This window comes from Nerophis ophidion, linkage group LG06, assembly GCF_033978795.1.
Source record: "Nerophis ophidion isolate RoL-2023_Sa linkage group LG06, RoL_Noph_v1.0, whole genome shotgun sequence".
Classification (NCBI taxonomy): Eukaryota; Metazoa; Chordata; class Actinopteri; order Syngnathiformes; family Syngnathidae; genus Nerophis; species Nerophis ophidion.
This window is the reverse complement of record NC_084616.1, coordinates 72,071,420-72,097,963: the sequence shown is the minus strand read 5'-3', so window position 1 is coordinate 72,097,963 and position 26,544 is coordinate 72,071,420. Positions and strand designations below refer to the sequence as shown.

At 43.8% G+C, this 26,544-nt stretch overlaps 1 protein-coding gene across 1 annotated transcript in view; it reads right to left on the bottom strand.

Moving 5' to 3' along the window:
* Nucleotides 1-24,839: 24,839 nt before the first annotated feature.
* The window catches only part of gabrd (gamma-aminobutyric acid type A receptor subunit delta), a 72,729-nt gene continuing 71,024 nt past the window's right edge, over nucleotides 24,840-26,544 (bottom strand). Inside the window, exon 9 of the mRNA XM_061904797.1 lies at nucleotides 24,840-25,635. Within this exon, the coding sequence (XP_061760781.1) occupies nucleotides 25,300-25,635 (336 nt within the window). The 3' untranslated portion in view covers nucleotides 24,840-25,299. The remainder of the gene's footprint in view (nucleotides 25,636-26,544) is intronic.

Genomic DNA, 26,544 nt, shown 5'->3' with positions numbered 1-26,544 from the left:
CAGTTGATCTGCAGTTTCGTTTTTTTCTCTCCTCTGTCCCCCACTCCCCTGTGGAAGGGGTCCGGTCCGGTGGCCATGGATAAAGTACTGGATGTCCAGAGTCGGGACCCAGGTTGGACCGCTCGTCCAGAGTCGGGACCCAGGTTGGACCGCTCGCCTGTGTATCGGTTGGGGACATCTCAGCGCTGCTGATCCGCCTCCGCTTGGGATGGTTTCCTGCTGGCTCCACTATGGACGGGACTCTCGCTACTATATTGGATCCACTTTGGATTGGACTCTCACGGTTATTTTAGATCCACTATGGATTGGATTTTCACAGTATCATGTTAGACCCACTCGACATCCATTGCTTTCGGTCCCCTGGGGGGGGGGGGGGGGGGGGGGGTTTGCCCACATATGCGGTCCTCTCCAAGGTGTGTCGCCGACGTCCCACTGGGGTGTTTTCCTTGCCCTTATGTGGACTCTACCGAGGATGTCGTTGTGGTTTGTGCAGCCCTTTGAGACACTGGTGATTTAGGGCTATATAAATAAACATTGATTGATTGATTGATTGATTTTGTAATCAACTATACTTGTACCTTCATTCCGACCACCGTCTCTGCGTGTCTGGGGTCATGTCGCAATCTATGCTAACAACATTGGCACATATCATAGTTTTAAAACCTAAAAAAATACGTCTACAGACAAAATTCCACTCAAAATTGTAGCGGTGGGAATCTTTGGGCTCCTCATGATTTGATTTAATTCCGATTTCTGGGGTGACGATTCGATTCAGAATCGATTCAACACGGTTTGTAACGATCTGTCACTTACTTTCTGATAGTTTTTCGTGTTTTGTACTTTATTTCCTGTTCAGTGCTCTTATTTTGTCATACTTCCTGTTTACTCCGCTGAGCACTGTTTTTGTCACACTCGCCGTTGATTGGCAGCGGTCCTCAGCTGCTGTCAATCAACATAGGTCTATTTATGTTTCACTCGAGCACTCCTCAGTGCTCGAAGTTAAAACTATGTTGGGAACATCTCCATGCAAGACTGCTTTCTGTTTATATCTTTTACTTTGATGAAATTAAAATCATCTTACCTGCTTTCTGCTCTCCTGGATTTTTGCATACTTGAGGTCACACAACTGCAGCCATGCGACATCCCAACAGTAACTTCGAGCCAGAAAATTGTGACCTTGCGAGAATCCCTGTCGGCAATCCTCAGCCGACGTTCTGGACCGCACAATTCCTGGAGGACTTGAAGGCCAGGTTTGTGCGGTCCCAGCCTACAGACGCGGACCCTCTCCCCGCGGCAACGCCACCGGCTTCGGCTCTCCGACCGGCGCGTCCCCCGCCGCCATCTTTCCTCTCGGCTCAACGGCTGGCTACGGCTCTCCGACCAGCACGTCCGCCACTTCCTGCATGCCTCGCGGCTCCCGCGGCAACGCTACCGGCTACGGCTCTCCGACCGGCGCGTCCTCCGCCGCCATCCTTCCTCTCGGCAACGCTGCCGGCTACGGCTCACCGACCGGCGCGCCCGCCTCCTCCTTCACGTCTCGCGGCTCCTGCGGCTCCGTCGCCGACTGCGGCTCTCCGACCGGCACGTCCGCCGCCGCCATCCTTCCCGTCGTCTGCTGAGCTGCTTCTCCCTGCTCCTACGCAGCTTCCAGCGGCTGCTCCCCGGCTGCTCTTTTTGCCAGCTCCCGCTCTCTTTTTTGGTTCGCCGAGAGCTCCAGTGGAGCCCACAGTGAGGTCGCTTTTGTCCTCCTGCTGGGACTCGGCACGGGACGTGTCTTCGTCCCTCCTCCTGGTCCCCTCCCGCCCGTCCCTGGTTTTCGCACCGGGGGACTCCGACGAGCAGGCACGTTTTCCCGCATGTGTGAACGGTGTCTGGCAGCCACCTAGTGGAGGGGGGCCCACTATACACTGCGGTGCAGCCAGGCACACACCGCTGTCATCCCCGCCAGCGTCTCCTTCCACGGAGACATCTACGTCCCTAGCGGGCTTTCGCACAGCTCCAACGCCGGCTCCACGCCGAGCCCCAACGCCGGCTCCACGCCGAGCCCCAACGCCGGCTCCACGCCGAGCCCCAACGCCGGCTCCACGCCGAGCCCCAACGCCGGCTCCACGCCGAGCCCCAACGCCGGCTCCACGCCGAGCTCCAACGCCGGCACTACGCACGGTTCCAACGCCGCCAAGAGCAGCACCACGCCGGGCTTCGTCACCGCCGGCATCCGCTATTCCTCGGCCAGCATTTGCTGCTCCTCGCCCGGCGTCATCTGCCGCTTTCACGCCGCCGATGACATCTGCAACAATCACGCCGTTGATGACGTCTGCCGCTTTCACGCCGCCGATGACGTCTGCCGCTTTCACGCCGCCGATGACGTCTGCCGCTTTCACGCCGCCGATGACGTCTGCCGCTTCGACACCGCCGATGACGTCTGCCGCTTCGACACCGCCGATGACGTCTGCCGTTTCGACACCGCCGATGACGTCTTCCGCTTCCACGCCGTTGATGACGTCTGCCGCTTCCACGCCGGCACCAACATCGGCTCCTCAGCCGCCTCCTGCAGAGGTATCTGTTTTGGCTGCAGCCCCCGCCGCTTTGTCTGCTGTCTCCGGGCCTGCTTCAGCGCGCCCGCCTCCACGTCAGCCGCGGATGTGGCCGTGCCCTGGGCGTCCTCCTCGCGGGATGCACTCGTCTCTTTTTCGGCCAATGATGTGGCTGTTCCGTGGCCGCCCGCCCCGCCAGTTCCAGCGGCGCTCTACGCGCCGTCGCCACCTGACTTTCCCTCGCTGGCTGCGGGGACACGAGGTTTGGCGACCTTCCACCAAATCCTCCTTCCATCCTCCCTTACTTTGTGGACATTTTTTTCCATTTTTCTTTTCCAGGGAACATCTGGTATCTGTTCCTTGAGGGGGAGGTCCTGTAACGATCTGTCACTTACTTTCTGATAGTTTTTCGTGTTTTGTACTTTATTTCCTGTTCAGTGCTCTTATTTTGTCATACTTCCTGTTTACTCCGCTGAGCACTGTTTTTGTCACACTCGCCGTTGATTGGCAGCGGTCCTCAGCTGCTGTCAATCAACATAGGTCTATTTATGTTTCACTCGAGCACTCCTCAGTGCTCGAAGTTAAAACTATGTTGGGAACATCTCCATGCAAGACTGCTTTCTGTTTATATCTTTTACTTTGATGAAATTAAAATCATCTTACCTGCTTTCTGCTCTCCTGGATTTTTGCATACTTGAGGTCACACAACTGCAGCCATGCGACATCCCAACACGGTTCTCGCAATGTATTATTTGTTGTGTTAATTGTGCTAAAACTTTTTCTAAACGAGGTTGCCGGTTACAAAATCTTCTTTTGACTGCTGATGCACGACTTATCTGTGCTCAGCGTTGACTTGTATAACCTCTTTTTAAAAATGTATTTTATTTTTTCATTTGTTTACAAAAATATCCGAGGTCCAAAGCAGCTCCACCTGAGCAGGACTAGAGTTGTTGTCCTTCTGACTCTGTTGACTCCTCTTGAAAAGGATACAAATGTTCATGCTAACGAGGTTGTCGTTAAACCAATCAAATTCATCGGGATGAAATCTTTTGACCAAGTTTTATTCTGAATTATTTTCAAATATTAAATATTAAAGCATTTAAGTCCCATTTTAAAACTCATTTGTATACTCTAGCCTTTGAATAGACCCCCCTTTTAGGACAGTTGATCTGCCGTTTCTTTTCTGCTCTGCTCCCCTCTCCTTCGTGGAGGGGTGGGGGCACAAATTCGGTGACTGCAGATGAAGCGCTAGCTGTCCGAAGTCGGGACCCAGGGTGGACCACTCATATGTGTATCAGGTGGGGACGTCTCTGCGGTCAAAAAGATCTCCTGTTGGCCTAACTGTGGACTGGACTCTCACACTATTATGTTAGATTCACCATGGACTGGACTCTCACACTATTATATTAGATCCACTATGGACTGGACTCTCAAACTATTATGTTATATCCACCATGGACTGGACTCTCACTATTATATTAGATCCACTATGGACTGGACTCTCACACTATTATATTAGATCCACTATGGACTGGACTCTCAAACTATTATGTTAGATCCACTATGGACTGGACTCTCACACTATTATGTTAGATTCACCATGGACTGGACTCTCACACTATTATATTAGATCCACTATGGACTGGACTCTCAAACTATTATGTTATATCCACCATGGACTGGACTCTCACTATTATATTAGATCCACTATGGACTGGACTCTCACACTATTATATTAGATCCACTACGGACTGGACTCTCACACTATTAAGTTAGATCCACCATGGACTGGAGCTCACACTATTATGTTAGATCCACCATGGACTGGACTCTCACTATTATATTAGATCCACTATGGACTGGACTCTCAAACTATTATGTTATATCCACTACGGACTGGACTCTCACACTATTAAGTTAGATCCACCATGGACTGGACTCTCACTATTATGTTAGATCCACTATGGACTGGACTCTCACTATTATGTTAGATCCGTTATGGTCTGGACTCTCACTATTATGTTAGATCCACTATGGACTAGACTCTCACTATATTATACCACATCTGCGGTCCCACATCGGTGGTCCCCTCCAAAGTTTTTCATTGTCATCCCATTGGGTTTAGTTTTTCCTTGCCCTGATGTGGGATCTGAGCCGAGGATGTCGTAATGGCTTGTGCAGTTGTTTAAATATTTTTATTTTACTAAGATTAAAATGGAGAAAGCTGGCAACGTGTCCAGCTTTCCTTTTCAGGAGATGAGCCATATCACCAATCTGTGAGTTCGTCCAAGTGCGGTTATCAGTCATGGTTTAACACTAACTTTAGTTTGAAAGCGTAATTGTTAGGCTTGTCCCTGACAGTTTGACTATGTTTTAGTTTTTCCTCTCCATTTGTCTTTGTTTCCTGTCTCTAATTCCTGCCAGCACTCTTATTTTGGTTCTGTTTCCTGTTTGTCTCCCTGAGTGCTGTGTCCCCTCAGCTGTGGTTGATTGGCACCCGGCCACACCTGGTGTCAATCAGCCAAACACTGTTTAGACCTGCTTTCTACGCCAGTCAGTGCTGGATTATTGTCATTTCTACTTGTTGTTCCTACCGGTCGTGTCGATATAAGCGGTAAGCTATATTCGGTAGCTGTTTGTAGCATTAGCTTTTTGTTCCCTGCTTCCGGTTTGTTTCTTCCTAGATCCTGTTTGCTGGATCCCTGTTCCCTGTTTGTCTTCCCAGTTTCTGGTTTGTGTTTCTTCTTTGGTTTTATATTTTTAAACATTAAATTATGTTTTCTTGCACAATGCCTGCCGCCTTCTCTGCATCTTGGGGTTCGTCACAAATTCAACCCGACAGTGATACTGACTTTTATAAAAGTTTTGCAACGGTTCATCAAAAATAACGTTATTTGTTACATCTCTAACGAAAAAACTCACCTGCATACGCACATGCTTGCCAAGCCTCCCGATTTACCCGGTAGACTGGCAAATTTCAGTGCCCCTCCCGAAAATCTCCCGGGGCAACCGTTCTCGTGAATTTCTCCCGATTTCCAACCTGTACAACAATATTGGGGGCGTGCCTTAAAGGCACTGCCTTTAGCGTCCTCTCTCACCTGAAAAGGAGACTATTACATATGTCTCCGTTTTCCATAGGTTTATCTATAACCCATAAAGTAGGCAAGTACGGAGCTATTTACACTGACACAAAACATCCGGATTCCCATCATGCATTGCTTCAAAACTACGGCAAGTGACAATGTCCAAAAACATAACAGAGAGACGTAGCAGAAGAACGAAGAAGAGACACGGCGACGACGAGTAAGAAGAAAAAATAAGCTTGCAAGTTACAAAATGATTGGAAAAAAATCATTTCAGTTCATCCAGGACAGCTCGAAGGGGAAGGGGTATGCTGCCTGCAAATTTCGTAGATCAGACTTCGCCATCGAACCCGGTGGCCGAACGGATATACTCATTCATGAACAGGTATATATATATATATATATATATATATATATATATATATATATATATATATATATTGTGAAGAGGCGGAACCGACGTGCCGACGGCGGCGCGGGACATGCTTTGGCCCTGCTCAAGATGGCGGCCAGGAGGCGGAGAATGCAGCGGAACGAAGAGGCGGGGCCTGCCGAGAGCGACGCTGCAGCAATCTAAATCAGGTGCATGCCTCACACACCGGTTCACAGTTTGCCTATCACCTGACAGTGTTTAAGAGGGGAGAAGGAGGAAAGATTGGGAGGAAGAGGTGGACTGTCCGCAGCACAGCAGAAGCAGATGAACAAGAACGATCAGAGAACGAGCCCAGGGGAAGACGACGCTGAAAAGCCGACCGGGACGAGCACCAGCAGAGGATGAGGAGTTGAAAAGCGACCCGATTGACGCAGACATTTTCCTATTTAAAAAAAATAAAAGAGTCAAACCTGCTCGACACGATGTCCTTCCTGAATGGTCCATGCAACCCACACGATGGCGGCTGGAGTTGTTCACACATATATATATATATATATATATATATATATATATATATATATATATATATATATATATATACATACATAAATATATGGTGGCCTTGCGATGAGGTGGCGACTTCCGCCCGATTGTAGCCGAGATAGGCTCCAGCGCCCCACATGGGGGTCAAACTCAAATACAGAGTGGGCCAAAATTTAAAACTGAACAAAGCCGCGGGCCAAAGTTGAACAAATTAACCTTTTAATAGGGACCCAAACAAGTTTTGCATTGAACATTGAACAAGCAAGGCTTATATAACTTCATAATAACATGCAAAATCGAGTTTCAAAAAATAACAATAACAATTAAAAAATATCAATGGCACATCAAATAAAATTTAAATACACATTTAATGCCTCTTTTCTATTTGCAGCCTTCTGAGGTAAATATCAAAATGTATTGTAGCGTTCCGAAAGAGTTAGTGCTGCAAGGGGGTTCTGGGTATTTGTTCTGTTGTGTTTATGTTATGTTACAGTGCAGATGTTCTGCCGAAATGTGTTTGTGATTCTTGTTTGGTGTGAGTTCACAGTGTGGCGCATATTTGTAACAGTGTTAAAGTTGTTTATACAGCCACCCTCAGTGTGACCTGTATGGCTGTTGACCAAGTAGGCCTTGCATTCACTTATGTGGGTGTAATAGCCGCATATATACTATGCGAGTGGGCCTGCACGCTGTTTGTATGGAGGAAATGCGGACGTGACGTGACAATATTAAGGCACGCCCTCAATATTGTTGTCCGGGTGGGAATCGGGAGAACGGTTGCCCCGGGAGATTTTCGGGAGGGGCACTGAACTTCGGGAGGATTGGCAAGTGTGAGAAATTGCGGTGTTACAGCTATAATGTTAATTTGACACTGCCTCAAGGGCCAAATTAAATTACACGGCGGGCCAAATTTAGCCCGCGGGCCAGAGCGGTAGAAAAATTGATTTATACAGTATATATATATATGTATATATATATATATATATATATATCTATATATATATATATATATATATATATTTAAGAAATACCTGAAAATATATACACCCCCCGCTACACCCCACCACACTTAAACCCCGCCCACATCTCCCGAATTTGGAGATATTTGAAGGTTTAAAATAAGGAACACTATAGTTGCTTTCCCTTGTAATTTGTTGTAATAATTACATTAGTAATTATGTTAGTAATCTATTACTTGTTTGGCCAGTAAAAAGTTACTATAATAAATTGCCTTTTAATAGTAATTAACACTGTAAATTAAATTATTTAAAAAAAAATCCCAAATCCTTATACCCCGCAGCATATTCGAACATAACCTCGATGTGTTGATAAGCCACACCCAGGAAAGGTATGCTGCTTAGTTACCGTATCGTCAGCCAGGTTACAAAAAAAATGTGTTTTGTGGCAAGACACCTACCTTTGCGAAGTGCGTACTTTGATCTAATAACGGAATAATAGGGGAAATGCTGATGCTGTGTTCCCGTTGATGGGCCCGCACCAGGTCCAGCTCTAAGTACCAAATGGAGGGGACCACAGAGCTGAGGTAGAGGAAAACCATCGGCGAAAACCTGAAAGAAAGGTCATTGTCAGTCAAGAATTATTGTATGGATCTTGTTAGAATAATTATGTATATGTTATCACACAACTTTTATGCTTAAGGGCCGTTGCTATAGTTATTATCAATTGTGCTGAAGTGGGATTTTTCTTTGTCCGTGTAAAGCTGGCAATCCAAAAGATTACAAGCCAGTCTGGTATCAGTGTCTATGTCCAGGAACGGCCTGCTGACTGCCAAGGCCGAACACCGCCGTGACGCAGACAGAGCTAGACAAGGCGATATCACCGGTGTCAACACACTTGCATTTCTTGTATAATCATATATTGTGTCTAACTGGATGTGTGGAGATTAGCGCCTTCCCTCAGCGACAGCTTCGGTGACGTAACCAGGGACCTAAACAAATAAATAGAGGAAGAACGCCGGCTGGACTTTTAGAACGTAGTTTGGATCTGTAACTAGAGTACAGCCCAAAACACGTGTCTCCTCATTGAGACAAATGTAACTCTGTCCCTGCATGATTCCTTGCTTCCCGTCTGTTTATAGTCATATAGCCAGGTACTTGACAACTGTTAGCATGCTCGCGTTAACACGCTAATATGCTAACTTTAGGCAACTAACTTTTTTGGCAAATTTCACAGGCCTACACCTTAGAGTCATATAACCTAGTACATGACACATTATAACTGTTAGCATGCGAACATTAACATTCTAGTATGCTAACATTAGCATGCTAACTTTGTTAGCACTGTTTTTGTTTGTTGAAATAGCTAATCCCGTAGGCATACACCTCCCATAGTTATACAGCTAAGTACTTGACACATGTTAACTGTTAGCATGATGGCGTTAACATGCTAGTATGCTAACATTGGGCAACTAACTTTTTGGCAAATTTTACAGGCCTACATCTAACAGTCATAAAACTTGCTACTTGATACAAATAAACTGTTATGTTAACATGCTAACTTGTTTAGCATTTTTTTGTTTTGTTTTATAAACTAATCCCGCGGGCATACACCTCCCATAGTCATACAGCTAGGTACTTGACACATGTTAACTGTTAGCATGCTCGCGTTAACATGCTAGTATGCTAACAGGAGTATGAATACATTAGCCAACTAACTTTTTTGGCAGATTTTACAGGCCTACATCCAAGTGTCATATAACCTAGTACTTCACACATGAGAGCTGTTAGCACGCGGACATTAACATGCTAGTATGCTAACAATACCATGCTAATATGTTTAACATTTGTTTTGTTTGTTTTATTAGCTTATCCCGCAGGCATACACCTCACGGTCACATAGCTAGGTACTTGACATATGTTAACTGTTATCATGCTCGCGTTAACATGCTAGTATGCTAACATTAGGCAACCAAACCTTTTTGGCAAATTTCCCAGGCCTACACCTTAGTACTTGACACATGATAGCTGTTAGCATGCGTACTTTAACATTCTAGTATGCCAACATTAACATGCTGACTTTTTTAGCCTTTTTTTGTTTGTTTTATTAGCTAATCCCGCAGGCATACACCTCATAGTCATATAGCTAGGTACTTGACACATGTTAACTGTTAGCATGCTCGCGTTAACATGCAAGGATGCTAACATTAGGCCACTTTTTAAACTTTTTTTGGCCAAATATTACAAGCCTAGATCTAATAGTCATAAAACTTGGTACTTGACACATGTAAACTGTTATGTTAGCATGCTAGCTTTTTAAGCTAGCTAGTTATATAATTTGTGACACATTCAATTTTGTCCGTACACATTATGTCAAATAACTTGGTACTTCCATCCATCCATTTCCTACCGCTTGTCCCTTTTGGAGCCTATCCCAGCTGCATTCGGGCGGAAGGCGGGGTGCACCCTGGACAAGTCGCCACCTTGACACAAGCTAACTGTTAGCTGTTAGCTTTCAGTTCAGCTTGCGTATTTCAGCATTCAGGCACCATTTCTAGTTATTTTGTACTATTTTATGAATCAGGTTTCATCTGTTTCTTCATGGAGAAAAGTTCCAAAACTGACAAGACAAAAATTGAGTGTGAAAGAAGACTAAAAGAACTGGAAGAACTTAATAGAGGGGTTGTATTGTTTTTTTTTAGTGCCCCCACTAAAGAATGAAGAGGTCCATTTCCATCCTCTAAAGGAAGCGAAATTATTCTCATCATAAATGCAAATCCCGCTTGACAGCGGAAAGCCGAGTCGTGCGTGAGGAAAGAACTTCAAAGTAATACTCGGAGAGAAAATGGCAGAGGCCTGAAGAAAGCTGGCGTCTGAGGACGTCCACTTAGCGGAAGGAATGACACTAAACGCTGCCGTCTTTTAGAAGCTTGCATAATGGAGGTTAGCCTCAGTTTATGTTTACCGGGGTCAAACACACGCTGCTTGTACGCCCACTCCAAAAAAATAAAAAATAAAAAAATTTAAAGAACGTAGCTGGTGAGAAAACTTGAGTGACTTTTTAAATGGACTGTGGCGGAACAAATGAGTGTTTTTGTTTTTTTTGATAGATATGGATAATGGTGGTTGTGGGGAGGCGTGGCCAGCAGTCCGACAGCGAGGCAGGACACACCGTAGCCCAGCCCAAGATGGTAGGTTTGGTTGAAATCAATACTTCAGTCATCAACAATTGCATTGTCAGAGAAATGGACATTGAAACTGTCACGTCCTGGTGATCATGTTTAGTTTGGCTATGTTCTGTTTAGTTTTTGTCAGTTCCTGTTTTTTCACTCAACCCATTAGTTTTCACCTGCCCTCATGCCACGCACCTGATTTATTTGGACTCACGCACCTGTTATTAATCATGTCAACACTATTTAAGCCTGCAGTTGCCAGGCAGTCAGCCTGGCGACATCACATTCATGCTCTGCACTTGTGACACTCTTGAGTACTCTGTCCAGGTCATAGTTCATGTTGGTCTTTTCTTGCCATCAAGCCTCATCTTTCCTGGTGATAACAACGTCGCCCACTTTTATAGTGAAGTCACTGACTTTTTTAAGGTTGATGTGGGACCCAAATCGCCGCTCCACGTCAGCCATGTTGTAGTTTTTAGCGCTACCATGAATTGATTAACGTGGAGCCCGACTTAAACAAGTTGAAAAACGTATTCGGGTGTTACCATTTAGGGGTCAATTGTACGGAATATGTACTGTACTCTGCAATCTACTAATAAAAGTATCAATCAATCAATCAATCAATCCATATGTTGAGGAATGCTCATCAAACACTTATTTGGAACATCCCACGGGTGAACAGGCTAACTGGGAACATGTGGGTGCCATGATTGGGTATAAAAGCAGCTTCCATGAAATGCTCAGTCATTCACAAACAAGGATGGGCCGAAAGTCATCACTTTGTGAACAAATGCGTGAGCAAATTGTCGAACAGTTTACGAAAAACTTTTCTCGAATAGCTATCGCAAGGAATTTAGTGATTTCAACATCTGCGGTCCGTATTATCATCAAAAGGTTCAGAAAATTACGGGCCTTCGAGACCTCAGGCATCAAAAACCGACATCGGTGTGTAAAGGATATCACCACATGGGCTCAGGAAAACTTCAGAAAACCACTGTCAGTAACTACAATTCGTCGCTACATCTGTAAGTGCAGGTTAAAACTCTACTATGCGAATGCCAAAGCCATATATCAACAACACCCAGAAACGCCGCCAGCTTTGTTGGGTCGGAGCTCATCTCAGATGGACTGTGGTATGTGGTCTGACGAGTCCATATTTCAAATTGTTTTTGGAAACTGTGGACGTAGATTTATGTAGTGCTTTTCTAGACACTCAAAGTGCTCCACGGATTATTTGGAACCCATTATTCCTTCAGTCCACATTCACACAATGGTGGTGGTAAGCTACATTTATAGCCACAGCTGCCCTGGGATAGACTGACGAAAGTGTGGCAGCCGTTTTGTGCCTATCATCAAACATCCATCAAATTTTGGGTACAGTTTTATCCATCCATCCATTGTCTTCCCCTTATCCGAGGTCGGGTCGCGGGGGAAGCAGCCTAAGCAGGGATGCCCAGATTTTACTCTGGGCTTCCTCTCTGAGCTTCCACCTTACCGTGGTAGAAGAGTTTGCGTGTCCCAATGATCCTAGGAGCTATGTTGTCTGGGGGCTTTCATGCCCCCTGGTAGGGTCTGTTAAGACAAACAAGTCCTAGGTGAGGGATCAGACAAATAGCAGCTCGAAGACTTCTATGGGACGGATTTATATTTCCCTCGCCCGGACACGGGTCACCGGGGCCCCCCTCTAGAGGCAGGCCCGGAGTTGGGGCACGATGGCGAGCGCCTGGTGGCGGGGCCCGAAGAAGCAAAGTGGGTCACCCCTCTAATGGGGTCACCACTCATGGGCGGAGCCAAAGAGGTCGGGTGCATCGTGAGCTGGGTAATTTTATTTCTCGGTAAAAATCAGCATGTACTGCTACTGCACATGTTCCATCCATCCATTTTCTACTGCTTGTCCCTTTGGGGGTGGCGGGGGGTGCTGGAACCTATCTCAGCTGCATTCGGGCGGAAGGCGGGGTACACCCTTGACAAGTCGCCACCTCTTTGCCTTTTCAACCCATATGCAGTTGAATATGTTACAAAGACAACATATTTGATGTTCAAAAATGATTTTAATAAATGTGGGGGCAAATAATCATTAACTTTAGAATTCGATGCCAGTAATAAATAAATGTGGCAATAAATACTTATAAAGTTGAGGAATGCTCATCAAACACTTATTTGGAACATCCCACAGGTGTGCAGGCTAATTGGGAACAGGTGGGTGCCATGATTGGGTATAAAAACAGCTTCCCAAAAAATGCTCGGCCTTTCACAAGAAAGGATGGGGCGAGGTACACCCCTTTGTCCACAACTGCGTGAGCAAATAGTCAAACAGTTTAAGAACAAAGTTTTTCAAAGTGCAATTGCAAGAAATTGTGGGATTTCAACATCTACGGTCCATAATATCATCAAAAGGTTCAGAGAATCTGGAGAAATCACTCCACGTAAGCGGCATGGCCGGAAACCAACATTGAATGACCGTGACCTTTGATCCCTCAGACGGCGCTGTATCAAAAACCGACATCAATCTCTATAGGATATCACCACATGGGCTCAGGAGCTCTTCAGAAAACCACTGTCACTAAATACAGTTTGTTGCTACATCTGTAAGTGCAAGTTAAAGCTCTACTATGCAAAGTGAAAGCCATTTATCAACAACATCCAGAAACGCCGCCGGCTTCTCTGGGCCCGAGATCATCTAAGATGGACTGATGGAAAGTGGAAAAGTGTTCTGTGGTCTGACGAGTCCACATTTCAAATTGTTTTTGGAAATATTCGACATCGTGTCATCTGGACCAAAGGGGAGGCGAACCATTCAGATTGTTATCGACGCAAAGTTCAAAAGCCAGCATCTGTGATGGTATGGGGGTGCATTAGTGCCCAAGGCATGGGTAACTTACACATCTGTGAAGGCACCATTAATGCTGAAAGGTACATACAGGTTTTGGAACAACATATGCTGCCATCTGAAGGGAGGAGACCCTGCCCCAAGCGGAGGAGTTCAAGTACCTAGGAGTCTTGTTCACGAGTGGGGGAAGAGTGGATCGTGAGATCGACAGGCGGATCGGTGCGGCGTCTTCAGTAATGCGGACGTTGTACCGATCCGTTGTGGTGAAGAAGGAGCTGAGCCGGAAGGCAAAGCTCTCAATTTACCGGTCGATCTACGTTCCCATCCTCACCTATGGTCATGAGCTTTGGGTCATGACCGAAAGGATAAGATCACGGGTACAAGCGGCTGAAATGAGTTTCCTCCGCCGGGTGGCGGGGCTCTCTCTTAGAGATAGGGTGAGAAGCTCTGCCATCCGGGAGGAACTCAAAGTAAAGCCGCTGCTCCTCCACATCGAGAGGAGCCAGATGAGGTGGTTCGGGCATCTGGTCAGGATGCCACCCGAACGCCTCCCTAGGGAGGTGTTTAGGGCACGTCCAACCGGTAGGAGGCCACGGGGAAGACCCAGGACACGTTGGGAAGACTATGTCTCCCGGCTGGCCTGGGAACGCCTCGGGATCCCCCGGGAAGAGCTAGACGAAGTGGCTGGGGAGAGGGAAGTCTGGGTTTCCCTGCTTAGGCTGTTGCCCCCGCGACCCGACCTCGGATAAGCGGAAGATGATGGATGGATGATGGATGGATGGATATGCTGCCATCCAAGCGCCGTCTTTTTCATGGACGCCCCTGCTTATTTCAGCAAGACAATGCCAAGCCACATTCTGCTTGTGTTACAACAGCGTGGCTTCGTAAAAAAAAAAGTGCGGGTACTTTCTTGGCCCGCCTGCAGTCCAGACCTGTCTCCCCATCAAAAATGTGTGGCGCATTATGAAACGTAAAATACGACAGCGGACTGTTGAACGACTGATGCTCTACATAAAACAAGAATGGGAAAGAATTCCACTTTCAAAAACTTCATCAATTAGTTTCCTCTGTTCCCAAACGTTTATTGAGTGGTGTTAAAAGAAAAGGTGATGTAACACAGTGGTGAACATGCCCTTTCCCAACTACTTTGGAACGTGTTGCAGCCATGAAATTCTAAGCTAATTATTATTTGCAAATAAAAATAAAGTTTATGAGTTTGAACATCAAACATCTTGTCTTTGTAGCATATTCAACTGAATATGGGTTGAAAAGGATTTGCCAATCATTGTATTCTGTTTATATTTACATCTAACACAATTCCATTTCAGATGGAAATGGGGGTTTGTAGGTGTGTTTTGCATGTGTGCGTTACCATTTCCATTCTCCGTTGCGTGTAAACTTGAGAGTGATGGCCACCTCGATTACGAGTAAACCCACACCGGAAGCGAGCACCCAATAGAACGGTCCTTTCACTTGCACCACATGCCATACCGTCACAACGCCGTGGATCATGAACAGGGTGCGGCTGATTAGAGCCAGTAAGACCTTGACCATGTAGCACATGGTTGATGACCTGGGTAGAACATTGTACGGTTTACATTCTGATAATAATAATAAAATAATAATAAGACGTGTAATTATGGTCTTTGCATTTCTAAAAACAAATCAAACTCACAAACAACGTGTGCAACTCTCTTGCTCATTAAGCCTCGTGCGGAAACATCCCCGCTTTTAATTAGCAAACGGAATTTAAGTGTCTGAGCTCAGGGGGGGTATGGGAAACGTGCGAGAATAGAAACAAAGGGATCACTTGCTTATGACATACGATGTCATCCTTTGAATGAGGCGGAACAAAAGCTTTGTTCTTAGATGCATTGTAATACTTTAAAGGGGTCATAATATGATTTTTTTTTCTCCCCGCCTACATTTAAAACACTTCCTTGTGGTCTACATGTCATGATCCGAGGCCGGATTTTGTTTAGTTATGTTCTGTTCCTTGGGTGAATAATGTAAACTCACTACACCGGTTTGTTTTAGCGGTTTAATGGCGCTGTTACTGACAGATATCCGTCAGAACATTACACTACTTCCATCCATCCATTTTCTACCGCTTATTCCCTTTTGGAGTCGCGGGGGGCGCTGGCGCCTATCTCAGCTACAATCGGGCGGAAGGCGGCGTACACCCTGGACAAGTCGCCACCTCATCGCAGGGCCAACATTACACTAATTTATACTAGAAATGGCAACAGCATAGGATGAATGTCCCATAACAAAAAGATAGAGAAAAGGACTATTATCGACTACAGAATACAAAGACGGACATGCGCAATTTTTCAGGATTTATGCAGATCCCAAATACAGATCAGCAGGTACCAGAAGGGAAAGAAAAATTGTTTTTGCATATTATTGCGAAACAAAACGGCAGATAATGTCTTACCTTATACACACACCATAATAATACTTGTATGTCTAATGGGCCGACAATCCATCAAGCGGTCCGGTTTCATAGCTTACCAAAGTCGTAATAAAACATTTTGAGCGATTTCCGAGCGCTGTGTGTAATGTTTTATATTTTCAATGAAACATACAAAATGTTAGTGTTTTTTACTTGAGTCATATTTAGTATCTCATGTGTGACTGCCATCATATTGCAGTCTACACGTATCTCTTATGTTCGACTGCCATCTACTGGTCACACTTATTATTACGCCACATACCAAATAAAATAGTTTCGAGGTCGGTAAGCAAAACCAGAATTATTCCGTGCATTAAGCACACCGGGTTATAAGGCGCACTATTGAGTTTTGAGAAGAAAAAACATATTCTAAGTGCGCCTTATAGTCCAGAAATAATGGTAAGTCTCCATTTAACCATTTGGTAAAGATTACCAAGAAAAACAACGGTAATGCATATGTTACCTAAAGTAAGTCGTTAGTTAGGTCATCAAATATTAAGAGAATGTGGCCACTTTTTCTTGTTTGTTTCCTGTTTGCTTTCGCTTTTACAGTAACTTGCACTTACAGATGTAGCAACAAACTCTATTTAGTGACAGTGGTTTTCTGAAGTGTTCCTGAGCCCATGTGGTGATATCCTTTAGAGATTGATGTCGGTTTTTGATACAGTGCCGTCTGAGGGATCGAAGGTCACGGTCATTCAATGTTGGTTTCCGGCCATGCCGCTTACGTGGAGTGATTTCTCCAGATTCTCTGAACCTTTTGATGATATTATGGACCGTAGATGTTGAAATCCCTAAATTTCTTGCAATTGCACTTTGAGAAACGTTGTTCTTAAACTGTTTGACTATTTTGCTCACGCAGTTGTGGACAAAGGGGTGTACCTCGCCCCATCCTTTCCTGTGAAAGACAGAGCATTTTTTGGGAAGTGAAGTGAATTATATTTATGTAGCGCTTTTTCCTCAAGTGACTCGAAGCGCTTAACATAGTGAAACCCAATATCTAAGTTACAATCAAACCAGTGCGGGCGGCACTGGGAGCAGGTGAATAAATTGTCTTGCCCAAGGACACAACGGTATTGACTAGGATGGCGGTAGTGGTGATCGAACCTGCAACCCTCAAGTTACTGACACTGCCGCTCTACCAACCGAGCTATACTGCCCCTTAGTAGAGTTTTAACTTGCACTTACAGATGTAGCGACCGACTGTAGTTACTGACAGGGGTTTTCTGAAGTGTTCCAGAGACCATGTGGTGATATCCTTTACACACTGATGTCGCTTTTGGATGCAGTACTGCCTGAAGGATAGAAGGTCCGTAATATGATCGCTTACGTGCAGTGATTTCTCAAGATTCTCAGAACCTTTTGATGATATTATGGACCGTAGATGTTGAAATCCCTAAAATCCTTGCAATAGCTGTGTTTTTATACCCAATCATGGCACCCACCTGTTCCCAATTAGCCTGCACACCTGTGGGATGTTCCAAATAAGTGTTTGATGAGCATTCCTCAACTTTATCAGTATTTATTGCCACCTTTCCCAACTTCTTTGTCACGTGTTGCTGGTATAAAATTCTAAAGTTAATGATTATTTGCACACAAAAAAATGTTTATTAGTTTGAACATCAAATATGTTGTCTTTGTAGCATATTCAACTGAATATGGGTTGAAAATGATTGGCAAATCATTGTATTCCGTTTATATTTACATCTAACACAATTTCCCAACTCAAATGGAAACAGGGTTTGTATCTTCAGTACGTGCGAAAACATGCCATTGGCTTGAAAACATTACAAAATGTCCTTCGCCCTCACAAATCCGGTCGCTTTTCACAAGGACAACTGAAGTAGACGAGGACACGATGCCTTTAATGGTGTTTATTTGATGATGGGAGCTCTATAGACAAAATGGATCAATGCTACAAAACTGCAAGGACTGATGGGTAATCGACCCGTGTAAAGCAACACTTTTCATCACCACTTCACCGGCGGCGTGCTTTTAAATGACTCGAGAAAAAAAGTTGAAGGTATTAACACAAGCAGCAAGTAAAGGATTGGCAAAACATTTCCAGGAAGGAAACAGAATAGTATGATATTTAGAGATGTCCGATAATATCGGGTTAAATGCAATAAAATGTAATATCAGAAATTATCAGTATTAGTTTCAAAAAGTACAATTTATGATTTTTTAAAACGCCGCTGTGTACACGGACGTCGAAAGAAAAACAGACCGCCAATAAACCTTAATGACACTGTCCTTGTAATATCTACGGCTTTTCACACACGCAAGTGAATGCAATGCATACTTGGTCAACAGCCATAGAGGTCACACTGATGGAGGCCGTATAAACACCTTTAACACTTTTGCAAATATGTGCCACACTGTGAACCCACACCAAACAAGAATGACAAACACATTTCGGGAGAACATCCGCACCGTAACACAACATAAAAACAACAGAACAAATACCCAGATACCCTTGCAGCACTAACTCTACCAGAACGCTACAATATACATCCCCCCCCCCCGCTACCACCGAACCCCGCCCCTTCAACTCAACCCCACCCACCTCAACCTCCTCATGCTCTCTCAGGGAGAGCATGCCCCAAATTCCAAGCTGCTTATTTGATCTTTGATTAGTATTAGAACCGGCCCGCAGGCCACAGCCGCCTGGTGCTTTTTTTGCATGCACCAATACTCTATCAGTAGGAATTTTCCAAATTAATTCATAAAAATAGGGTCCCACAGTAAATGTTTGGGGTCCCACTTTTTTGCAAGCATTTTAAAAACCAATGATAGACGTTTGCATTATCCTGTAATATCTCACATTCTATATTGTGTTTTGGAAAAAGGTTATCGTGAATGTTACTTAATTCATATCAAAAAACAAAATAATAATACAAAAGAAAACACATTTTTAAGTATGTCAATCTATCAATTAGTCAAAGTTTACTTATACAGCCCTAAATCACAGGTGTCTGAAATGGCTGCAACATATATGTGGAGGGGTGGCGTGGCCTGCGGACCTGCAGCGAAGCAGGGTGTGCCAGATCAGCAACAGGTGTGTAGATGGCCCACTTGGGCCCTCTTATCTAATCACATGTCTCTCTGTTTAAAGGCAGCAGCTGGGGGGGGAGAGAGGAGTTGGAGGTGGACCTTGAGCGCGAGCGAGACAGAGACAGAGGAAGAGACACTTGCTGGAAAGCCCAAACAAAAAGACTTTTAATAAAACAGTGTTCTTAAACCCTGAAAGGGAGCTGTCATGTCGGTGATTGGTGGTCCGAGGAACCCGGAGGAAAGAATCTTCCACAATGTAATATGTAAATGTATTCCGTTATAAACATGTATTTAATTTCTTAATAATAATAATAATGAATCTGTAAAATACTTTACATTTGTTAAAATCTCAAAGTGCTACAAAATATTTTAAAAAAGGTACAAAATAAAAACAGAACGTTAGAATTTATAATAAAAAATTGAAATAGAAATAAAAACATGAAAAACACTAGATAAACACTACATAAAATATAGAAAATAGAAAATGAATGCACTTTCTTCTTTCCTTCATGCATCTAACCTTTACCACTGCCCGTATTTTTTTATTTTTGTATATCAGAATATTTTCAGAATGTGTTCTACTTTTAGCCAAAGTAAGACAAAGGAAAAAAATCTGAAATTGTCTTTATTTTTTTGTTTTAATGCCATGATCTTAATAGTCCGTGTGCACAGATTTTCCTGCCTGCGGCCCCTGAGCTAAATAATGAGTTTGACACCCCTGGTCTAACACATCTGAAATGACTTCTTCTTTAACCTGCTTGTAATGCAGAATCAACACAGCTGAGTGATGCATAGAAGCTCATAAATAAAAGCAGACAGTGATGACACTCAGAACGTTTGCTATACCGCTGTTTAGCCTTCAGATTGTGGCCTTGCATTTAAATTATACTAACGAAATGTATTGGTATTCACGGGTTAAGACCGTTTGGTCTGTGGTGCGTTTTGTTCGTGCTGGTAGACAACATTCGACGACTCATCAAAGTGCATCTTTGTTACTCTTGTCACTGTCACGGCCAGGGCCTTACCTTACCGGCATGTGAGCGATCGGCAATCAGCGCACCTGGTACTGATGAAAGAGAGTTGTATAAATGACCAGTGGACCCAAGGATCCAGGCGGGAACTTAGTTTACCCTTGGTGTACCATAAGCCGAAGACTTATGCTCTCTTTCTCTCTGAGTTTTGCCTCTGTGTCTGACGTCCTTGTTTGTTGTTCCGTAGTTCCTTCCGCAGTCTTACCAGTTGATTCCCCCGTGGTTTTTGGACTGCCTTCCTCGATCCTGGAGTGAAGTGAAGTGAATTATATTTTCATAGCGCTTTTTCTCTAATGACTCAAAGCGCTTTACATAGTGAAACCCAATATCTGATTTTTACATTTAAGCCAGTGTGGGTGGGTGGCACTGGGAGCAGGTGGGTAAAGTGTCTTGCCCAAGGACACAACGGTAGTGACTAGGATGGCGGAAGCGGGGATCGAACCTGCAACCCTCAAGTTGCTGGCACGGCCGCTCTACCCACCGAGCTATACTGCCCCACTGTTTTGGACTCTCTCTCACGCCCTGGACCTTCTGCTTGCCCCATGGACTGACTTCCTGCCTTGTTCCTTCTCCTCGTTTCAACATTTGGTGAGACTCAACAGCTAATTAGTCATACACAGAGTCTTCCACCATACACCCCGTCTGGATATTAGTTCATACTCCATTTCCGTCGTTATTATTAGCATTGTTTGATTATTAGGAATAAACAGAAAGTGCACACGAAGGCGGAAGTACAAAACTGGGCTATGAAACAAAAGACTAGCACAGAGGCTATAACTATAAACATGAAACAAAAACTTGCACTTTGGCATGAATAACAAGAAAACTTACTGTGACAACGGTATAAGAAAAGCAGCCGCCATATATATATACTGTACATGCATATGGTTAGAAAAATAGTGACAGAGAATAGAACAAGGATGGACAATTCAACCCTTAACTCAACAATGAGTAGATGAGTGTTATGTGTGTGTATACATGTAAATAAATGAACACTGAAATTCAAGTATTTCTTTTACATACATATATATATATATATATATATATATATATATATATATATATATATATATATATATATATATATATATATATATTTATATATATATATATATATATATATTTATATATATGTATATAATATACATAATTAATTTTATTTATATATATGTGTATATAATAAAATAAATTATTTATATATATATATATACATAGCTAGAATTCACTGAAAGTCAAGTATTTCTTGGATATATATATATATATATATATATATATATATATATATATACATATATATATATATGAATGTGAGTGTGAATGTTGTCTGTCTATCTGTGTTGGCCCTGCGATGAAGTGGCGACTTGTCCAGGGTGTACTCCGCCTTCCGCCCGATTGTAGCTGAGATAGGCGCCAGCGCCCCCCGCGACCCCGAAAGGAATAAGTGGTAGAAAATGGATGGATGGATATATATATATACATATATATATATATATATATACATATATATATATATATATATATATATATATATATATATATATATAAACAATAAAATACATAGCGCTATACTGCCCCCTGGTGTCTTTGCCGTCATCTCCATTCTGAAAACATAACAGTCACGACTAAATTAATAAAACGCTTGCTCTGAGGTTTTCCATCATTTTCCCTCCTTTTTTACCTACACACATTTGCAACATTTTTGTATATTCTTTATTTTCATGTACATTCTGGGTGTCTCATTCAGTAAAAAAAAAAAAAAATTCCATTCCGTTTTTTTAGGCGGTCTTTCGTAACGTTTTTAGCATTTAATCAGACATTATTGTAAGTTTTTTGTATTAGTGTTCCTAAAAATAGGATATACCGGCCCCCAGATTATTTGTTTTGGTGTACACTGTATTGCCAAAAGTATTTGGCCACCCATCCAAATGATCAGAATCAGGTGTCCTAATCACTTGGCCCGGCCACAGGTGTATGAAATCAAAAGAGCTTCATGGAATGGGTTTCCATGGCCGAGCCGCTGTGTCTAAGCCATACATCACCAAGTCCAATGCAAAGCGTGGGCTTCAGTGGTGTAAAGAACGTCGGAAAACGCTACATTTCAGACAAATTTGGTGGAGGATGATGTATGGTGTGGGGTTGTTTTTCAGGAGTTGGGCTTTGCCCCTTAGTTCCAGTGAAAGGAAATTTGAAATCTCCAGGATATCAAAATATTTTGGACAATTCCATGCTCCCAACCCCTTCTTCTTCCAACATGACTGTGCACCAGTGCACAAAGCAATGTCCATAAGGACATGGATGACAGAGACTGGTGTGGATGAACTTGACTGGCCTGCACAGAGTCCTGACCTGAACCCGATAGAACACCTTTGGGATGAATTAGAACGGAGACTGAGAGCCAGGCCATGTTGAACCTTAGGGGGTAGGAATGGGCAATAACATGTATGGTTCTTTCCTGTCTTCCTTCAAAAGTTTGGTGTGATGTCATCTATTTCCCCACATAGGCAGTGTGGATAGAGACGTGTAAAACTATTGTTTTCCCTAACTCTAAACCTAACCCTAACCCTAACCCTAACCCTAACCTGTTTTTGTCGCCCTGATTCATGATTACTTCAAAACAAATATGGTTAACATTATGAGCAAAAATTGGAAATAATCTCATTTTTCATAGACACCATAGCCTGTGTTTTCTCATGTTCTTTCAGCATTTCCCCAAGCATCTGGACTAAAACATCAGTAGAAGAGGACGCAAAATTGAATACCAGACGCTTACCTTCTTTTCCTCTTCTTTTCTTGCTTGTCTTTCTCCGTCCGTTTTACGGCAGGTTCTGACTCAGTCGTTCTCCTCTCGAGGGTGCTCCTGATTTTCAGGATCACTATTCCATCCCAACTTCCATTAAAATGATTCTTCTTTAAAATCTGGATTAATAAAATAATTGCTGTAAATTTCCTGTGCTCCGTCTGTCCTATTTTGCACAAGTCTATGTGATAAATCTGCACAAAAATGACATGATTCAGAAAGAAGATGCTACCCATACACATATGGCCTGAATTACGGAAGGTTTGCACCAACTAAAACATGTGCAAACTTGAAGCTGGTCTACAGTACTCAACTTGTGCAAAGTGGACTGTGTCTGTTAAGTGAGCAGAATAATGTGTGCAATTCACACTATTATGTTAGATCCACTATTAAATGGACTCTCACACTATTATGTTAGATCCACTATGGACTGGACTTTCACACTATTATGTTAGCTCCACTACGGACTGGACTTTCACACTATTATGTTAGATCCACTATGGACTGGACTCTCACTATTATGTTAGATCCACTATGGACTGGACTCTCATACTATTATGTTAGCTCCACTATGGACTGGACTCTCATACTATTATGTTAGCTCCACTACGGACTGGACTTTCACACTATTATGTTAGATTCACTACGGACTGGACTCTCACACTATTATGTTAGATCCACTATGGACGGGACTGTCACACTATTATGTTAGATCCACTACGGACTGGACTTTCACACTATTATGTTAGATTCACTACGGACTGGACTCTCACACTATTATGTTAGATCCACTATGGACGGGACTTTCACACTATTATGTTAGATCCACTATGGACGGGACTTTCACACTATTATGTTAGCTCCACTACGGACTGGACTTTCACACTATTATGTTAGATTCACTACGGACTGGACTCTCACACTATTATGTTAGATCCACTATGGACGGGACTGTCACATTATTATGTTAGATCCACTACGGACTGGACTTTCACACTATTATGTTAGCTCCACTACGGACTGGACTTTCACACTATTATGTTAGATTCACTACGGACTGGACTCTCACACTATTATGTTAGATCCACTATGGACTGGACTCTCACACTATTATGTTAGATCCACTATGGACGGGACTTTCACACTATTATGTTAGCTCCACTACGGACTGGACTTTCACACTATTATGTTAGATTCACTATGGACGGGACTGTCACACTATTATGTTAGATCCACTACGGACTGGACTTTCACACTATTATGTTAGATTCACTACGGACTGGACTTTCACACTATTATGTTAGCTCCACTACGGACTGGACTTTCACACTATTATGTTAGATTCACTACGGACTGGACTCTCACACTATTATGTTAGATCCACTATGGACGGGACTGTCACATTATTATGTTAGATCCACTACGGACTGGACTTTCACACTATTATGTTAGCTCCACTACGGACTGGACTTTCACACTATTATGTTAGATTCACTACGGACTGGACTCTCACACTATTATGTTAGATCCACTATGGACGGGACTGTCACACTATTATGTTAGATCCACTACGGACTGGACTTTCACACTATTATGTTAGATTCACTACGGACTGGACTCTCACACTATTATGTTAGATCCACTATGGACTGGACTCTCACACTATTATGTTAGATCCACTATGGACCGGACACTCACATTATTTTGTCAGATCCACTATGGACTGGACTCTCATACTATTATGCTAGATCCTTTACGGACTGGACTCTCCCACTATTATGTTAGATCCACTATGGACGGGACTCTCACAATATTATATTAGATCCACTATGGACTGGACTCTCACACTATTATGTTAGATCCACTATGGACTGGACTCACACTATTATGTTAGATCCACTATGGACTGGACTCTCACAATATTACGTTGTGGCTTGTGCAGCCCTTTGAGACACATGGCTATTCTTTTTTTTTTTCAAGCCTATTTGATGATGCACACTCTCTTAGACCAGCGGTGTAAGAAGTCCTTTATTGGTGAGGGGACCAGGCTGGCGTGGAAGAAGGAGACAAAAGACCGTAGATAGCGTCCAAAAGGAAAAAATGAACAGGTGGCAGAGAAAATCGGGCGAGAAAGGGCACGATGGCGACGAGGTGAGAGAGTTATCAGCCATGCAGAAAGGGAGGAACACTTCATCTTGGCGTTTTTGCTGGGGTGCTGTTTAGAGTGCAACACACTCCCCCGGCTGCAGGCAAACAATATTGCGTGCAGGGTGCACTGCACAGCGTGTGTAAGTGCACACTGTTAAACTATCTCTCGCTCATCACCTTTTTATACACTCTCTCTCTTTTTTCACGGTCTTTAAAGCTTACTACTCTCATTTGGGACGGACAGGCTGGAGTAAGTCTCGGCTCCAGCGGTCGCGTATTCGGACTTTGTACAGTCCTTCCTCTTTTGGGCGGCGGCCTGCTTTTACATGGTGTAGGCCACCCAGTAGATCACGTTGACCACGGCAAAGGTGAACGGGAAGACGGCCCTGGCGTAGATGTCGATGGTGTCGGCGTCGATGGGCTTGCAGACGCACTTGGAGCAGCACTTCTTCTTCTTCTTCTTCTCCTCCTCCTCGCCGTCTCTCATCTGCCTGGACCTTCTCCTGGACTCGGACTCCTCCGAGACGCCCTCGCCCGGGATCTCGCTGCCGGAGCGCTGGGCTCGGCTGTGGCGGTTGGAAATGACCACGCCCTGGTTCATGCCGGTGACGGACAGGGAGAACAGGACCATGGCCTGTTTGCCGTTCTTCACGATGGACTGGTGGGACACACAGGGAAACACAGTCTCACTAATCGAGGACAACGTGGACTCAATCCTGGTTTTCAATTACAAACTGGCACACATGGACTCGGACGTGGGTTGTTTTCCCGAGGTGCGAAGCGAATGGAGTGGAAACGGCGATGGCGTTTAAAAGGGAATAAACAAAAAGTGCGCACGAAGGCGGAAGTACAAAAAAACCGGGCTATGAAACAAAAGACTATTACTATAAACATGAAACAAAAACTTGCACGGTGGCATATATAACAAGAAAACTTACTGTGGGGCGGTTTAGCTCGGTTGGTAGAGCGGCCGTGCTAGCAACTTGAGGGTTGCAGGTTCGATTCCCGCTTCCGCCATCCTAGTCACTGCCGTTGTGTCCTTGGGCAAGACGCTTTACCCACCTGCTTCCAGTGCCACCCACACTGGTTTGAATGTAACTTAGATATTGGGTTTCACTATGTAAAGCGCTTTGAGTCACTAGAGAAAAAGCGCTATATAAATATAATTCACTTCACTTCACTACTGTGACAAGGGTATAAGAAAAGCAGCATGAACATCAAGGTGCGTAGCAGGTGATCGAGGGCATGAAGGAGGTGATGTTGCCAGGACAAAGAACAGAAACAGAATGGCTTAAATAATGAACATGGTAAGTGCAAACATGTGTGAGACAAGAAGACAGGGGCGTGACATGAAGACAAAGTTGAAAACTAATGAGTAGTCCTGGTCTGAGTGTCCAAAAAAAACAAAAAATGAACATGACCAAAATAAAACATGATCCATAGGCGTGACACAAACCCCAAAACCAGGGAAGTTGGCACGTTGTGAAAATGGTAGATAAAAACAGAATACAATGATTTGCAAATCCTTTTAAACCTATATTCAGTCGACTAGACTGCAAAGACAGGA